This window comes from Arachis hypogaea, chromosome 16 (genome assembly GCF_003086295.3).
Source record: "Arachis hypogaea cultivar Tifrunner chromosome 16, arahy.Tifrunner.gnm2.J5K5, whole genome shotgun sequence".
NCBI lineage: Eukaryota > Viridiplantae > Streptophyta > Magnoliopsida > Fabales > Fabaceae > Arachis > Arachis hypogaea.
In genome coordinates, this window is record NC_092051.1 from 144,275,661 (window position 1) to 144,295,125 (window position 19,465).

Consider the following 19,465-nt stretch of genomic DNA (forward strand, 5'->3'; position numbering starts at 1 on the left):
GGAGAAGGACCTGCCCTTCCCCCAAGGTACGTCACCTTCCCTCCTAACATTTTCCCCGCCTGCACACTATCTGACTAGGGCGTCGGAGTGTCTTTGCAGGTGGCACCCCCCCTTTTTTCCTTTCACATCGGGAGCTCGTCCGCACGGTAAATCCGAACCCAGTACGACCACAATCGAGGCGTTCTCACCCCTTCCAATCACCAACCGACCTGTCCGGCAACCGACGACCGAACATTGGTGCCGTCTGTGGGGACGCCTTAATGGACGTTGTGCCGGGTCCCGGAGACCAAGGCCGAGGAGCCGGAGCGGAAGGGGCGGCCTCTGTCGCCTCACTAAGAGGACGACGAAGGTCCCCCCGACAACAAACTGAACAGCACACAAGGACGCGACCCTTTGGAGGAACAGGCGGCGACAGCGCCATAATAATGCAAGAGCTACGTCACAGGATCCAGAACCTGGAACGACAACTGGCCGAACAGGAGCGCGACGGGCGAACCACCGATCCCAGTTACACACCATCCCATGAAAGCCAAGAGAGGGACTCCCACCGAAGCCGTCTACGACGCGCCTCCGCATCTCGAACGGAAGCGGAAAGCACGTGTGAAGAGTCCCCGATTCCAAGAAGACGACATGACACGATCATCTACTCCCGAGGTAGGGAAACGCACCGCACAACCCGAGATCACGAAGACGAGGAAGGGAGGTCCGAGAAGACACGACAACCCGTGATAATGGGCGCTACCCCATTCCACCGATCCATCCTAGAAGTCCGGTTGCCGAAGCACTTCGACAAACCAACGGACATGAGGTATGATGGAACTCAGGATCCCCTAGAACACCTCACGGCCTTTGAAGCGAGGATGAACCTAGAGGGAGTCGGGGACGAGGTGAGGTGCCGAGCCTTCTCGGTAACCCTAGCGGGACCCGCGATCAGATGGTTCAACGGCCTACCGCAGGGCTCCATCCACGGGTTCTCGGACATCAGTCGTGCATTCCTGGCCCAATTTACAACACGAATAGCAAAGGCAAAACACCCGATCAACCTTCTGGGGGTAACCCAGAGACAGGGAGAGTCGACTAAAAAATACCTGGATCGGTTCAACGACGAATGCTTGGAAATTGATGGCCTAACCGATTCGGTGGCCAGCCTTTGCCTGACGAACGGCCTCCTCAACGAAAACTTTCGAAAACACCTTACCACGAAACCAGTTTGGACGATGCACGAGATCCAGACGGTAGCCAAAGAGTATATAAACGACGAGGAAGTCAGCCGAGTCGTGGCTGCCAATAAACGGCAGTCCGGCTACAGCCAATTTCGGCAACAGGGTAACGGAGAAAGACTGAAGGAACACACCAGGGAGGAAGCGCCAAGCAAGACACCCAGGTCGTTCCCCCGGGTCGGAAAATTCGCCAACTACACCCCGCTCACTCTCCCCATCATGAAAGTTTATCAACAAATAGCCGAGAAGGGGATCCTGCCGAAGGCCCGACCACTCAAGGACCGTACGGGAGGAAACAAGAACTTCTATTGTGACTACCACAAGGGTTACGGTCACCAAACGCAGGACTGCTTTGACCTGAAGGATGCATTAGAACAAGCGATAAGGGAAGGCAAACTAGCAGCGTTCTCTCATCTTATCAGAGAGCCGAGGAGACGATATCGCGACCAAGATGAAGAAGGCAAAACCCGTTCGGCAAAGCGGCGACAAGAGCCGGAAGATGGAGACCACGGCCTCACTGTGGTAAACGTGGTGACAGCCAAAAACACCGCGGCAAAATCCCGATCAGCGCACAAGAAAGATGCAAAGGTTTTGGCGGTCTCCTCGTTGGTGCGAAACTCTAAAAAGCCTCCATCCATTTCTTTCGGTCCGGAAGATCAATGGTTCGACGACGCCCCGGAAAATCCTCCCATGGTCATTACGGCCAGAGTGGGAACCGGCCTCGTCAAGCGCATCCTTGTCGACACAGGAGCTGACTCAAACATCATGTTCCGCAACGTATTTGACGCACTGGGGCTAAGGGACGCCGACCTGACGACTCACCAACACGGGGTCATCGGATTGGGCGACCACTTCATCAAACCTAACGCAGTAATATCCCTGCCGATCTCAGTAGGACAAACTCAAGGTCGAAGGTCGGCGATGGCTGAGTTTGCGATCCTCCGAGATTCCACCGCCTACAATATCATCTTGGGAAGGAAGACGATAAATGACGTTGAAGCGATAATCAACACGAAGCTGCTAGTCATGAAGTTCGTTACCGATGATGGATCTATAGGGTCCATAAGAGGGGATCTCGAGACGGCGGTCGCCTGCGACAACGCCAGCCTCTCCCTAAGGAAGAAATCAAAAGAGGCGTCCGGTGTGTTCCTAGCTGACCTGGACGCCAGAGTAGATGACAAACCTAGACCGGAACCGGAAGGGGACCTGGAAAAATTCATGATCGGCAACACGGAGGAGAAATTCACGTTCATCAACAAGAACCTCCCACATGAGTTAAAGGAGCCATTGGTCGAAATGATAAGGGCTAATAGGGATTTGTTTGCCTGGACGCCTGCAGACATGCCGGGCATAGACCCAAAAATCACGTCACACCATCTGGCCGTCAGATCGGAAGCACGCCCGGTAGCACAACGGAGGAGGAAAATATCGACAGAGAGGGCAGAGGAGGTGGCCAGGCAGACGGCCAGCCTCCTAGAAGCAGGTTTCATACGAGAAGTAGACTACTCGACGTGGCTCTCGAATGTAGTTCTAGTGAAAAAGCACAACGGCAAGTGGAGAATGTGTGTGGACTACTCTGACCTTAACAAGGCATGCCCTAAGGATTGTTTCCCCCTCCCTAACATAGACGCACTCGTCGACGCTGCGGCGGGCTACCGTTACCTAAGCTTCATGGACGCCTACTCCGGTTACAACCAAATACCGATGCACCGTCCAGATGAAGACAATACGGCGTTCATAACGCCGGGGGGAACCTTCTGCTACAAGGTGATGCCGTTCGGCCTGAAAAACGCAGGGACAACATATCAGAGGCTGATGAACAAGATATTCCACGACCTTATAGGCAGGACAGTGGAAGTCTATGTCGACGACATCCTCGCGAAAACGATGCGACCCGACGACCTCCTTAAGGATCTGGCAAATGTATTCGCGTCTCTCCGGCAACACGGCATGAGGCTGAATCCACTCAAATATGCCTTCGCAATGGAAGCTGGCAAGTTCCTAGGATTTATGATAACTCAGAGAGGGGTAGAAGCCAACCCGGAGAAGTGCCAAGCGATACTCCAGATGAAGAGCCCAGGTTGTATCAAGGACGTCCAAAGGTTGGCGGGGCGGCTGACCTCATTATCCCGGTTTCTCGGGGCATCGGCGACAAAGGCCCTACCGTTCTTTAACCTCATGAAGAAAGGGATGGCGTTCGAGTGGACGCCCGCATGTGAGGAAGCCTTCCGGCGCTTCAAGGAAATCCTGGCGGCTCCACCTGTGCTCGGAAGCCAAAGGACGGGGAGCCGTTATACCTATACCTCGCCATAACAGGAGAAGCCCTGGCCGCAGTTCTGGTGCGGGAAGAAGGGAGGGCTCAACAACCAGTCTATTTCATAAGCAGAGCCCTGCAAGGGGCAGAGTTAAGGTACAGCAAACTGGAAAAGCTAGCTCTAGCACTCTTGACCTCCTCACGAAGGTTAAAGCAATACTTCCAAAGTCACCAGGTTGTCGTAAGAACGGACCAGGGAATCCGGCAAGTACTTCAAAAGCCCGACTTGGCGGGAAGAATGATGACTTGGTCCATCGAACTTTCCCAATACGACATACGATACGAACCCCGGCAAGCCATCAAGGCGCAGGCGATGGCAGATTTTCTGGTAGAAGTAACGGGGGATCCAACCGAAGAGACGAGCACACGGTTGAAGCTCCACGTGGACGGAGCCTCCAACCAGACATTTGGGGGTGCCGGGATCATCCTGGAAAGCCCGGTTGGGGTAGTATACGAGCAGTCGATCATGTTCGAATTTTCCATCTCGAACAACCAGGCAGAATACGAAGCCCTTATAGGGGGCTTAACCCTAGCAGCGGAAGTCGGAGCAACAAGGCTAGAAATATGCAGCGATTCTCAGGTCGTCACCTCCCAGGTAAACGGGAGCTACCAAGCCAAAGACTCGTTATTACAAAAGTACTTGGAAAAAGTCAAAAACTTAAGCCAAAAATTTGAGGAGGTCACGGTCCACCACGTTCCTAGAGAAAGGAACACACGGGCAGATCTCCTATCAAAGTTGGCCAGCACTAAACCGGGAGAAGGCAACCGGTCTCTCATCCAAGGCATGACGAGAGAGCCAGCGGTCACTTTGCACGTGTCGAGACTGGGCTCTTCATGGCTAGACCCTATCACCAGCTTCCTAGAAAATGGCAAACTCCCTGACGACAAAAAGGACGCGGCGAAACTGAGAAGGGAAGCAGCCAAATACGCGGTCATCCAAGGACAGCTATTCAAGAAAGGACTCAACCAACCCCTGCTGAAGTGCTTACACCCCGACCAAACGGACTACGTCCTCAGGGAAGTCCATGAAGGTTGCTGCGGACACCACATAGGAGGTAAGGCCCTGGCAAGAAAATTAATTCGAGCCGGATACTATTGGCCGTCAATGATGGCAGACTCCAAGGAGTTCGTAAAAAAATGTGTGAAGTGTCAAGAGAACGCCAATTTCCACAGGGCACCGGCCTCCGAGTTAAGCCTGTTAACGTCCTCCCGGCCATTCTCTCAATGGGGAGTCGACCTTTTGGGACCCTTCCCAGTCGGTCCCGGGCAAGTCAAATATCTCATAGTCGCCATTGATTACTACACCAAATGGATAGAAGCCGAACCGCTAGCTAGCATATCCTCATCCAATTGCAAGAAATTCATGTGGAGGCAGGTGATAACACGATTCGGGATTCCAGAAGTCGTCATCTCGGACAACGACACGCAGTTTACCGACAAGAAGTTCACGGAATTCCTCACCGGCCTGGGTATAAGACAGAGGTTCTCCTCGGTAGAGCACCCCCAAACAAACGGACAGGTGGAGTCCGCGAACAAGATTATCCTCTTAGGGCTGAAGAAGCGATTGGATAATAAAAAGGGTGCTTGGGCCGACGAACTAGCCTCGGTCCTCTGGTCTTACCGAACAACCGAACAGTCCTCCACTAAGGAGACTCCTTTCCGACTAACATATGGGTTAGATGCGGTAATACCCGTAGAGATCGGGGAACGAGATCGGGGAACCGAGCCCCCGGTTACTTTTGAAAGGAGTGGAGGAAGCCGTGGAAAATGACCTGATAGATGAAGCCAGAGAAAGGGCCCATTTGACAGAGATAGCGCTAAAACAAAGAATGGCCCTACGCTACAACACCAAAGTGCTCAAAAGGGAATTCGAGCCGAACGATCTCGTCCTAAGGCGAAACGACATCGGCCCACCGACCCCCGGAGCAGGCAAGCTGGCGGCAAACTGGGAAGGCCCCTATAGAATCAAAGAAGCGATGGATAAAGGCGCTTTCAAGTTAGAAAGGCTAAATGGTAAGGAAGTCCCAAGAACATGGAACGCGAACAACTTGAGAAGGTTCTACTCCTGACACGCGGGGCGACACGCCGACCCATCGAGCTAAGTGGTTAATCTGCGGATTTGAACTTTCCATTATGACCTATGGGTCCTTTATGCAATTACCGAATAAGATATACTTGCGCAAATTTTCTCTTTCATTTTGTTCTCCTTTTTTCCAGACAACCCGCTCTATCACAACCCGACAACGATGCGCGGCCCCGGGACTGATCACCCCGGGAGCCCGTCAAATACCGCGATAACAAACGACTACGCAAAAAGGCCACGACTCGTTAATATAAACGACAACTATAAACCAATAACGGTTAATAGAAACGATAGCACAACCAGACGAATAAGAAAGAGTTAACTACGTTAAAGCGGGCAAACGACTAAATAGTCAAATTGTTCACAAAAGCCAAAATAAAACGGCTAAACTACAAAAGTTTTAGACAGAAGGTTCATTTCTTGGGGACGTCAACAATTTTGCCGTCTTTAATGACCTTGAAAACGCCGATCGCCGACGTGTCGAACTCGGGAGCAACAATTTTGACCTGAGCTTTGAGGGCCTCCTCGGTCGCCAAAATCGCGCCCTTCCCTTGCTTGACGACGTCTTTATACTTTGCTTTCCATGTTGCCAGTTCGGCCTCCGCAATTTGCTTCTCCTTCTCGATTTCGGCCACCCGTTTCTGTGCCGCGCCGACCTGACTCTCTAAAGCCATTTCGCGCTCGACAAGACGAGAATCCGTGGCGTCTGACTCTTCCAATTTCTTCTCAGCGGTAGTGGCCTTCTTTTTGGCAGCAGTAGCTTTCTTCTCGGCGGCGTCAAGCTTCTCTTCAGATTGGGTCAGCTGCTCCCGGAAAGTCTCAACTTCACTTTTAAGCTCGTTATTAGCCTTCCCAGCAGACTCCAACCTCCTGCGGAGGGACTCCATCCCAGACAGTTCGAACTCGGCCTTCCGAGCTATCACTGCGCCGCGCAAAAGGGTACGGTATATCCACCTCGCCTGCCCGGCAAGATATGACTCATGAAAATACTCTTCAGTACCGAGAATCAACTGGGAATCTATAAAGTTCCCGGCATCAAAATTCCTCTCCATGACAGTAAGGACCCCCTCAGGACTGGACGACGTTTTCCTCTTCCTCTTGAGGCTAGGGACCTCTTCCACCTCGTCATCGGCATCAGGGTTAGACGTCGAACCCCCAGTGCCGATCACCTCACGGAAGGGGGAAACAGGAACTGCCTTGTCGCCTTCGATCGCGGCACCTTGAGCCGAGGTGCCGGTCTCGTCGACCGCAGTCCCTTGCTCGGAAGCATCCTTGTCCTCCGGGGGAGCAGCAGACTTCTCAGCAGCAGATTTCTCATTACCTCCCTCGTCATCACTTGCACACAGGAAGGTTTGGAACAAGTTATGGAGACCCGTTATCTCGGCAGACATCCCCACTGTAAAAAAGAGAGAGAGAGGAAGTGAAGTCGGTTAGTCGCAAAAAATTATTAACAAAAGCAAGGAGAGGCAAAACAAGCATAGGCTTCTCACAAATATAATTACGACCGGCCTCCCGATCACCCATGAGGAGGTGAGGATTCACATGATTCCTCCCGAAGACTGCCATCAACACGTCGGCAATCTTCCTATCCACCGCAGACATGCCCTTGTAGGTTACCTTGACGAAGGCATTGGACCCTGCCCCGAAGCTCCAATAGGTCGGAATAAGGCGTACCCCCTCCAACGACAACCAAAAGGGATGACGACCTTTGACAGGGCGGACCTTGAAATATTTGTCCTTAAATCCGTGATAGGAGTCCTCAAACAAACCAAAAATCCTCCGACCTTGGGCAGACCGGAAGGACATGAACCCCTTTTTATGTTTCCCCTCCTTCGAAGGGTTTGTAAGATTGAAGAAGAAAAGAAAAACATCTACAGACACCGGCAGATCAAGGTATTCACAAACCATCTCGAAACAGCGGATTGAGGCCCAGCTGTTCGGATGCAACTGCGACGGTGCCACGGAAACCCGACCTAAAAGCGCCATTTGGAAGGCGGAAAACGGAATGCGAACCCCAACTTGAGTAAACATGGATTTGTAGAACCAAATCCAGTCGGCAACTCGGGGATGATTGAAATTGATCTCGTACAATCGCTCGTGAGGAGCCGGGACAAAGACGTCATAATTGGCTTCCTCATCGGTCCCTCCGCACAAGTACTCGGCTTGTCGGAACTCGGTGAGTTCCTCCTCACCCATTTGGTTAGGCGATTCCTTCACGTCGGAAACGACCCAAGCGTAGGGATCGTACGCCGCGGGAGAAAGGGAAGCCCGGGAGGTCGTGCGAGCCATACCTACATGAGGGGACCATCCAGTCAGTCTAAAAGATCGGTTGCTCAGGCCGAATGCAGACACTACCCCCACTACTCCCCAACTAAGGCCAAACACAATTAAAACGTGAAAAGTCCAGGGAAAAACCTACCCTGGAATGGTACCCCCCTAACACATCTAACCACAATCGAAAGGCTACACAACAATAACAAAAACCAAGCAACAAGCATGCAAGAACGAAGTATAAAAGAAAAGAGTTCAAGAATTACCTGAATTGGTGGAAGAAGGATGAAATTGCAGATAAGAAAGGATGCAGGGGGAGGATGTGCGAGGGCACCACAACGACGTTCTGAAATTTGGGAGCAAGAAAAAGGCAGAAATGGGAGGTATGAAGAAATGCAGAAGCATAAACTGACTGTTTAAAAACTGTCTCCCAGGAAGTGCAAAAAACCTGGGGGCAGAATAGTCTTTGCAAACGGGGTTTTTTCACCCCATTATGAGCATTCAATGCTCGGCGCAAGGAACGATGCGATGAAACGGTCGCTTATGCAACCAAGGGACACGCGCGTTGGGGGCATATTCTTCCCACGAGCGGCCGACCTGACGAGAACAAATGAGATACGAGACGACACGCCATTGATAGCTCCCACGACTACCACTGGCGCGTGGGGGCACTGTTACGGCCCGGCCCAAGCAACTCGCGGGTCGACCCGACTCATTGAGTACCCGACCCGAACGGTCGGCCATGCGTGATCCACTATGCGACCCGGACACGCGTCCTAGATAGCTCTCCATAGCAGCTACAAGGAAGCTTCGAGGAAAGTGGGCCTGTCTTTGTAGGGCCCACCTCTGACACGGTATAAATGGGGAAGGACCTGCCCTTCCTCCAAGGTACGTCACCTTCCCTCCTAACATTTTCCCCGCCTGCACACTATCTGACTAGGGCGTCGGAGTGTCTTTGCAGGTGGCACCCCCCTTTTTTCCTTTCACATCGGGAGCTCGTCCGCACGGTAAATCCGAACCCAGTACGACCACAATCGAGACGTTCTCACCCCTTCCAATCACCAACCGACCTGTCCGGCAACCGACGACCGAACAATATATATTATGATATTTACAACCCACATACTAAGGACTAATTTAAAAAGAAATTTTATCGAACATAGAGGGTCAAGGATATTATATTATTATTCATTGCATGATATAGTTTCCTTTTTCTTTTTACAATATACCGTAATTATTTTTTTTTTTTTGATAGGTAATATACCGTAATTATTATTGAGTTATAGTAACTATATAAATCTATATAAATTCAGATTCAATCTTTTGTTCGGGAAACAATTTTTTTAAACAATAATTAGCTAATAAAGCAATGTATAGCAAATGTTCAGCCGCGGAAAGGGGGAGGGGGTAGAAATGAAAGACAAATATTGACCGAATATTATTGGCCTAAAAAAAATAATTCTCAACCTTGTTTCAAAATTCATATTCGAATTATTTACAAGAAAATAAAAATTGCATGGCAAAATACATGCCACATGAATGATTACCTACCTTATCATGATATTCACATGTTGATTTTTGTTTTTAAAATATAAATATATAACGAGACCATTCTTGCAAGTTGCAATTCTATATTTTACTGCTAGATCTATGCAAACAGTATTTAAAGAATTACATTGATACCATTCAAATCCTTGAATGAGTTAAAAACACATTTAATTTTAAATAAGATTAATACAAAGTTTATAATTTTGTTGTTTCTTAGCTTATAATACTTATAGTTGTTAGTTATGTTTTAAGATATATAATAATATTCATAACTAAAATTTTATAAATTAATTAAATATTATACATTTGATTTTATTATATTATCAAAGTAAAATCTTTATAAAATTATTTGTTATTAGATTAGTAACAATATTTTGACACTTATCAAATATGCTTTATAAACTTTACGTAACCTAGCTATTATCTATTAATAATGCATTAAAGTTTCACTAATATACGAAATTATTTTATTAAAAGTATTTTAATATTATTTTGTAAAATTATTATAAATTTAGAATATTCAACCCACTGCTGCATGGTGCATTATTTAATTAGGAAAATGCTATGTGTAAAACACCTCTAATTTAAGACCAATAATTATTGCAAAGTATACATTAGAGCAAGAAATCTTACTGCTATAGATGAGCTTCAGTGCACGGATCTCTGTGCTTGCGGTATTTAGTATGTCAACAAAGATTAATTTACACATGTTCATAAAAATTAGGTTGTTTCTCTTAAAGACGTTGCTTATGTTCTTCTTGAAGTTCACCGTATTACTAGGATAGAAGGGTCATATTCTTGACGAGGGAGCACCGGTAAGAAATATATTCAAAATATGTATGTTTAAAGTGTGATGTAATTATGATTTATTCAAAAATTGTCTTTATTAAAAATATTGTCCTTATTTTCTGTAAAAAAATATATTTAAAATATGTATGTTTAAAGTGTTATGTAATTGTGAGACTAACTTTTCATAAAGATTCTTGAAATTAACGTCGTGCATTAAAATCGTTTTTGAGATTCTAACTGCACCAATTATGTCTTAAGATTGAAAAAATTGTACTATATTAGTCTCTGGCCTATTTTTCCGTTAACGTTAAGGTGACTTGATGACATAGATAAACGTGTCACCTCATGGTTTGGCCATGTGTAACAGTATGATAATGTGTCAGGCAATGACACGTGGCATACTGAAGTGGATAGTTATGTCACGTGTCACAATACTATTTGTTTACGTGTCAAATTATGCCATATACCACAATACTATTTGTCAACATGTAATCTATTATGTCATCATTACATGTACACCAAATTAATCCCTTTATCAATTTTTTGACTTTTTCTAATTTTTTTTATATATTTAAAATTCTCGTTATATATTTGACCAAACCAGATTCGATTAGAACCGAATCTAACCTAAATGTTTTATAAAATCTAATTTAGATATTTGAATGATGATTAATTCCAACAAAATTATATAATATATTAAATCGAATTGATTCCATACATAATTAGTGTAATTTAATTTCACAAATATTATATAATATTTATATTATAATAAATTATTTTAAAATAAAAATAATATCATATAATATTAAAAATATTAATTAAATCACAAAAACATATTTTATTATTGATTGTAATGTAAAATATATATTTTAAATATATATTCGAAAGATAAATTAAATTTGATTTAAAAATTATATCAAAGAAAAATAATATACCCAAATATAAAACAATACACTGTGAATGTGAATAAGATTTTAGATGGATTTTTTTATTTTAATAAATAAATTAATTATAATAATAATCGAAATAAATAATTTTAAAAATATTTACCGAAATAAATACTCCTCTTTTATCTAGTTTACACTGTAAACGAGATAAGAGAGAGGTATTTATTTCGATAAATATTTTTAAAATTATTTATTTTGATAAAAAATACTAAAAAAATACTAAAAAAATAAATAAATAATATTTTAAGAGTATAGAAATATTAAATTGTCATTTCAATTTACTTTTTTAATCAACGATAATAAATATCTTAAATTAATTAAATTTTTACAAAAATTATACACCTAAAACTATTTCATTTTTTCGAAAATCTTTTGAAAATACAATGATTCAATGAGAGGTTGACTATTGAGAATTGAATATAATATTTTTAAATTCGTATTTTCAATAAAAAAATGTACTTAGTTCTATTTAAATAATTCTAACATTGATAGAATATTATTTTTAGATGTAAAAAATTTAAAATATATTTATTCTATTTCAAAAATTAATATTCATATTTAACTTAGAATTCCAACAAATATGACAAAAAAAATATTATATTTTTTTGTTAAAAAATAAAGTAAAATATATATAAATATATTTTTGTGCTTTAGCTTTAGATTTTTTTAAAAAAAAATTGGCAAGTTAATGGAATCAAATCATATCTCTATAACATATATAAGAATGTAAATTACACATAAATAAAAAAAATTAGGTATAGTAAGAACAAATACATAAATTAAAATAAAATTTAGAAAAATAAGAACCAATAAAATATTGAAGGAAAGAAATATAAATGGAAGAGAAACAAAATTATTAGACGGAAGAGAAATAATTTAATAAATTTTATGTGTATATAAAAGAAGAATAAAAAGAAGATATACAATACCTTATTTAATTTAGCAAGATGTATGGGATTAAACACATAGAATAAGAGAATAAAAAATAATAAAAAAAAGAAGCTAAACATCTGAATTAATATAAAAAATAATAAAATAATGATAATCTATCATAATCTTAATTTTTTAATATAATTAATTAATAACAATATAATTAGTCTACCATAATCTTAATCTAATTTTTTAATATAATTAATTTTAATTAAATAATCAAATAAATTAAATATAAATATATCTAATCTAATCGTATAAAGAAATAGTAGATTTTCTATAATTAGACATATTACATATATATATATATATATATATATATATATATATATATATATATATATATATATATATATATATATATTGAGAATAAAATATCACTTTAAAATGAAATTATTATTATTAATGACATATAAATATTAAAATTATATTAATACATTAATAGAAATACATTATTATAATAAAAAATTGGAAGAATTAAAATAACTAAAATTTATTAATTTTAATTAGTTAAATTAGCATAAAATAAGAAAGAGATGATTAATCAGATTAAATAAAATAAAAAATATTATTGAACAAATTAAATGTCATAATAATTATATTACTAATTAAAAAAATCAATTTAATCAGAGAAATTTTTTATTGAAAATAGACAATTAAAGATCATCAATAAATAAAAATAAATAGGATATAACACATTAAAAAATATTTTTGGTAGTATAAATAATAAAATTAAATTATTATATACAATTTTTACTTTTTACCTATTATGATTGAAGCTAATATTAATGGTGAAAAATTAATTTTAAATAGTCCCAATTTATATTTTACAAGATAATTAAAGCATAATTCATAATTTTTTATTTTGTAATTAATCAACATTTTTTAAATTTTTTGGTTAAATCTTCTGTATTTTATGATTGATAAATTTTTTCTACAAAACACAAAGTATATAATTAATTAAAAAATAAGAAAAATTATAAAAAATCAAATAAAAGATAAAAAATAGAGTAAACATTTATTTTGAAACTAAAAATTATTTGTTAATTGTGCTAAAAAATTCTAAAAATTTGTATCTTATTATATAATCAATTTTGTTACTCACTTTAACTTTATTATTTATTGTATCTAAAAAAGTATATAACGTCACACATATATTTTAAAAAAGATGAAACTCTTCAAATACATGGTATAATATATAATTTAAGAACAATAAAATAAAAATATCTAGAATTTTATAATAGTATTTGAAATTTTCAATAACAATAATACAAAGTGTTTAAATTGACCAAATGAATTCAATAGTTATCCTTTGCATATCTTATTTAAATTTGAATTTTAAAATTTAATTTGTATCTTTTTTCTAATATAAATTATTTTTGACAAAAAATAGATGAAAAATTTATTAGACCAAAAAAATATCCTATTAAAAAATTATTATAAGTAGATTTATAATCAGAGAAGGAAAAAATAAAAGTATTAATAATAATTAAGAAAAAGAAATGAAGCTTGTATTAAAGAACGTTAGAAAAAGAAATAATAAGGTTCATATTAATAATAATAATAATACTGAGGAATAATGTTGCTGCTTTAGGCTTCTAACCTTCGTCTTTGGCCATCTTTTTTCTTTTTTTGCTTTTTTTTTTTAAATTATTAAGTCATGAAAAATAAAGAACAATTCAAGAAAACGAAAACAGTAAGATCGAAAATATTAAGATCAATAGTAACTATACAAATCAAAATACATAGGAGAAAAATAAACTATTATATGATAGAATTAACATGAATATATTTCATCATTAAATAAACAAAGTTAACACACAACAAAATTACATATAAAGAGAAAAAAAAAAAGAAAAAATAGTTAAAATATTCAAAGTGAAAAAAAGATTATTTTATAGAAGACTATAAAATAATGAACTTCTAACTAAATTAAATTATATTTATTATTATTAGAAAGGGTAAGAGAAAGCAGTAGAGAAAAGGTTTGTGTGTATTCAAGTTGTGTAGAATAATACAATATAGAAGAGTATTTATAGGTGCTAAGAAAATCGAAATAATAAAGACGTAATATCCTATAATAAATATTCAGATATATTAAATAATGCTAATTGATGTAATTGATCCTAATTATACTCTAACAATTATATTCAATTAATTGATATATATATATATAATATTAAATTGTGTGATACTTAAATATCTAATTCAAATTAATTAGTTGATATAATTATCCACTGTAATAAATTATATTTAATGAGTTAAAAAGAAATAAACCAAGAAACATTTTAAGAAGCATGCCAGGTCAACTTCTTTATTATTAAATACAAAAATTCGATTTTTATATAATAGAATAGATAAATAGATATCTCATTATTCGTTATTTTAACTTATCTATTATATATTTTTTTTATATTTACCACTCAATATATTAAAATACAATTTATATCTAAATAGGAATTACATAGATATTTAATTAAAAGAGCATTTAATTTTTTAAAATATAATAACAGTTTTAATTTTTAATTTTTTTTACATTTTTTTGTGTTTTTAAATAAAAGACAAACTTATAGAAAAAATAGGAAGAGATGGTAGTATTTGTTGAAGAGGGAAAAAAACAAATATAATTAAAATTCGTACATTCAAAATATGTTTAAACTTTGAAAAATGAGATGAGACATGAGAACACAGACACTTGACTCCAATAAATCTATTTACATCATTTAATTCAATGTTCTTTAACTTTCTGTTTTCTTCTCTTTTATTTCATATAAATTTACTAGTGCCAAACATGCATCATATAGAGTTTTTTTTTTAACTCCATCCTAATTCATATATTATCTTTGCTAAACAAAATATAAAAAGAAAAAAAGACCGTAAATAAATTAAAATTATTATTATTTAAAGAGAAAAAGATAGATTAGTATTTTTGTATTTTAAATTAATTAAGATCTAAATGAAAGATAACATTAATTTAAAAAAGTTAAATTAAAATTAACTCAAACATTGATATTTAAATTATAAAAAAATTAATTTTCATATTTTATAAAATATTATACTCGGGATAATTATAAATATGACGCTACTTAAAATTAAATAAAGTAACACAGATAAAACAAATAAAAAGATAAAAAATAACTTAATCTTATATAAAATTTACCTATAAAATTTTATACTGAAAAATGACTTTAATTTTAGTATATTAATAATATAAAATATTTTATATAATCATTCAATTCAATTAGATTTATCTATTTAGATCATTATTGAAAAATAAAGTTAACATACCAACATACAATTACTTTAAATTAAGCAACAATTATCAATACTATATAAGGGACATACTATTCTACTAAGAGTGATTGCCATAAAAGATAATTTTTTAATTTTCTATATTAATATTGTAAAATTTATATATTATTATATAATAATATTATCATGATCAATACTATATGATATAAAAAAAATCACCGTGTTAATATAATATTATTAATATTATATAAATCATTTTTGTATTTATTTTTCTATACGTATATAATATTTAATTAATACATTAAGACATATATAATATTTCATTAATACATATATAATACAAAGTGATTTACAAATTATTTTATTGAATATTATAAATTAGAGTTATTTATAAATTATTATTAATTTATATATAATGTATAATTAAATTTAATAAATTCAATTAGAATAAATAATAAATTATTTATTTTATTTCAAATTTTATAAATGAATAAATTAATTAATTAATATAACAAATTATAATTAATGTAGTAAAATTAATTAATATATATTATAATAAATTATATTAATATTTAGGTGATTGCTATAGTACCTAAAAATTTTGTCTAACTTACTAAAAAGAGTTAAAATTTAATATTTAATTTTAAAAGTATAAAAATAAATAATTATTAAATATTCAAAAGTTGTCATAACAGGTAAGTTAAGTAAAAGTTAGATATCATAAAATTCACCTAATATTTAAATATTTAATTAAATTAATTAGCTGATATGATTAAATTATAATAATAAATTCTATTAAATAAATTAAAATAATTAAATCAAAAAATACTCTCCAGAGAATAAAAAATTCAATTTTTATATAATAGGATAGATTTAGTCCGTCAATCCGTCCATGAAAGCATCGAAAAGAATCCAATCTAAACGGAAGGGTTTTATGGTAAAACCTCAAAGTATTCCTGACGAGTTTGCTTCTTCAACTTCAACACCAGAGAGTTCAGAAAACATTTCAGAAAAGAGGAAGAAGAAGAGGAAGGAGGCGCTAAAAATGTCGTTTATGAGAGGAAATTTGCTCTCTAAAACTAGAAAGCTCGTCAAGGGAATGGCCAAGGCCGAACCCCTCTGGCTCAAAGCCATGGAAGAGTCAGTTACTTTCTCTATTCCTTTCTTATTATTGGGATTTATGTTTGAACCCTGATTTTGGATTCAATCTCTTCAACCACTGCAATTAATTCGGCATCTAACATGGCTTCAGTCAAATATTTTGCTTTCAGATTTCAGTTTAGATTGTAAATTTATTTATGTATTTATTTATTTATTTTTCTGGGTGGGAACAATGTTATTTGCTGGGAAATTTTAAAGGGGCGCGATGCAAATCATTCAATTTCATCGCATGAATAATTAGGACATGAATTGAAGATGTGTTTGTTCATGATTATATACTCAACGCCCTAGCTTAAAGAAACAATCATGTTAACCCTGTGGCATAAAAGGTATTGCAATAGATAGGAAAATTACCAAACAATGGAAGCTTTAACATGGCTGGACTCATAATTCTGGTCAAATTTAGGTTTTTTATATCTATCATGAGAAGCCTTGTGCATTTCATTTCATATTATTGTTTAATGTTATGATTATTTTCTTTTTTCATTCTCACTGAATCAATGTAAGCACTTTTAGGTTGGTTATTCTTTACTTAATTCTTCAAGTTGTGCGATACCAATCTTCTAATGCTGTAGAGGCAGAATCTTGCCTTAGGCAGTTTAGTTATGTTCGACAAAGGATTTCAGAGGCCCCAGTATTTAAGAGAGTATCAAATGCAGAATAGTCATTAAGCTAGAGAGGTAGAGGGAAGCTTAAGAAAATTATAAGGAAAATTATTTATAAAAAATTAAATTTAATGGTTTGAAGTTTGAACATGGTTATGATTCACAATAGAGTAAGTGTATCTAATGGAGGGTAGTCTTATAGCTAGAGATAGAGAATGAGACATAGGAAATTATATGGGAATGTTATTGAAAAACTTTACATATAAGTTGTTTAGACATGGATATGATTCACAAAAGAGTATTTTGATGGCATATGATCCATGTAGTTCATTCCACCTAATGAGACAAAACATAGCTGTTGTTATCGTAGTTGTAGTAGTGTTAATATTTTTCATGGTCATTTTTTTCCCCATAAGGGTGACCACTTTCCTGTATTCTCTTCTCACTGTGTTTACTAGAGCTCCACCAGCAACATTTCCTCGAGCAGAGGGGAAAATTCAAACCATTACTCTTCCTGAGGATGCCTACGTGAAGAAATTTTACAATAAATATCCGGATTCGAAATACCATGATCCAATCAAGTATGCCCTTTTTCTCCTACCTCTATGTATCCAGTTACAATATTCAAGCATCAATCGTTCTTTGTGTTGTCGTGTGATGTACTGCTATCTTGATGAGTTTGGTTTCTACAGTGTGATATGTATGATGTGGTCATGAGGGGACTGAGTAGCTAAATATGCATTGTTGAACTAGTCATGTTGTGAACAGTGTCAGCCAAGCCAATAGCCTGTTTGCAACTTTGCACTTGAACAGTATGAAAGAGTCTATAAGTCTTTATGGGCTGCTATCTGATTATTTTGTGCTTTCTTATGTTTTATGATAGTTGTGTGGTCCTCAAACCTCAAGTGCTATTTTTCCAATACAAATATGGCATGATTCACATTGTTTCTCAAGTTATGTGTTAGCGTTATTGTTAATCTGTGCCCGTACATACATAAAAAAGGGGATTAAGTTATGCTGGTTTTAGCAATTTTCTAAGAATCCTAAATCCGTCATTGGTATATCTTTTAAATACTTCTAAAGAGTAATGTACTGTAAAAATTTCAAGTTACCTCCATTGTTGTCATGAAGGCTTGTACGTAGCATAGCCCTTGTCTGCATGTCTATGCTATTTAGCATCAAATGTTGTAGTCAATGATTCCTTTGTATGTGTAATGTTGGAACAGGATATCTGCTTTTGATCATCCTCCATCACGTATATATGCCTTGAGGGTTCTTGAGTTGAAAGAGCAGGGCATAAATGAGGAACAAGCAATGGCTGTAGCTGATGTATGTAACCTGAAATTTCCTGCATATGATCATTCTACAATCTGTTTTCTCCCTTTTGTCCTCTAATGGTCAGTTGAAATTTCTTCTTTCTTAGATGGAATATCTGGCAGAGAAGAAGGAAAAGAAGAAAGCATATGCTCGCTTGAAGCAAATTGCACGTCTTCAAGGAAAGAAACCTCCTCCAAACCCATATCCAAGTGCCATCAAGGAGATACAAGCCGAGGAGAGGAAATACGTTCGTGATCGTTTCCACAATCCCAAGATACGCGAAATTCTGGAGCAACAAAAAGCGGAGGCAAACCAGAGATTTGGAGATAGTGGTTGGTAATGTATAGGCTAAGTTACAACGTATTGAGACTTTATCTCTTGATCAAATGAGCTATAACAATAATATTGGCCAATTAGCTACTGGAGTGCATGCCATAATATTAAAGGTGGGATTATCATTTGTCGCATTAGGTTGAATGCACTAAGAAATTGTGTCAAAATTTTATTCAAGCATCATTCTACCAACAAAAGTGTTTAGTTGCAAACCTTTACTATTAGTTAAGGTTCTGTTAGCTATCTACTTTGTTGTTAATTTGTCCGTGAAGTGGTTTGTTTATGTTGGATTTTGTTTGCATAAGTATGAACATTTTTCTGTCATAATTCAACATTAAGGATCTGTTAAGTGGTTTGGAAATATTTGCCAATATTTTTGGAGTTTGGCAATGTTATATATTTTGGAGTTTGGCAATGTTATATAGCATTCTTTTTAGCAGTTTCATCTAGTAAGATTGAAATTCTAGTGCAAATAGTTAGATTCATTTGTAACATTTGAAAGTTCAACCTTCACAGTTTATAGCATTGTAAAATACTCAATCAGTCATTACAACTTATGAACGTAAAAAAAACGAGAAAGGGATCTCCAAACCATTCGAGCAATGTGTGCTGTGTCAAAACATAATTTCTTCTAAAAATGATTTCATAGGAAACTATTATTATTTTTGGGCATAATATACCTTCCATTATTATCT

General features: G+C 36.8%; 2 protein-coding genes across 3 annotated transcripts; both read left to right on the top strand.

Moving 5' to 3' along the window:
* The first annotated feature begins 260 nt into the window (after positions 1-260).
* On the top strand, positions 261-3,533 carry LOC140180300 (uncharacterized). Its single transcript, XM_072220764.1, has one exon. It carries the CDS (start codon positions 261-263, stop codon positions 3,531-3,533), a length of 3,273 nt encoding a protein of 1,090 aa, XP_072076865.1.
* A 12,699-nt stretch (positions 3,534-16,232) lies between these two features.
* LOC112697474 (uncharacterized) lies at positions 16,233-19,190 on the top strand. 2 transcript variants are annotated; one of them, XM_025750660.3, is made up of 4 exons: positions 16,233-16,494; positions 17,579-17,701; positions 18,347-18,449; positions 18,544-19,190. In XM_025750660.3, the coding sequence occupies exons 1-4, from the start codon at positions 16,247-16,249 to the stop codon at positions 18,775-18,777; spliced, it is 708 nt and encodes a 235-aa protein (XP_025606445.2). In that variant the 5' UTR covers positions 16,233-16,246; the 3' UTR covers positions 18,778-19,190. The 2 variants fall into 2 exon arrangements, with proteins under 2 accessions (XP_025606445.2, XP_025606446.1); XM_025750661.3 differs by lacking the exon at positions 17,579-17,701 and having other exon boundaries at positions 16,249-16,494.
* The last annotated feature ends 275 nt before the right edge of the window (positions 19,191-19,465 follow it).

What these genes read in the sequence shown, in the direction of transcription:
- LOC140180300 (XM_072220764.1), top strand. Translation starts at nt 261, where the DNA reads ATGGACGTTGTGCCGGGTCCCGGAGACCAAGGCCGAGGAGCCGGAGCG.
- LOC112697474 (XM_025750660.3), top strand. Translation starts at nt 16,247, where the DNA reads ATGAAAGCATCGAAAAGAATCCAATCTAAACGGAAGGGTTTTATGGTA. An exon ending in TGGCTCAAAGCCATGGAAGA is followed by an intron (nt 16,495 to 17,578) that starts GTCAGTTACTTT and finishes TGTGTTTACTAG; the next exon opens with AGCTCCACCAGCAACATTTC. An exon ending in AAATACCATGATCCAATCAA is followed by an intron (nt 17,702 to 18,346) that starts GTATGCCCTTTT and finishes ATGTTGGAACAG; the next exon opens with GATATCTGCTTTTGATCATC.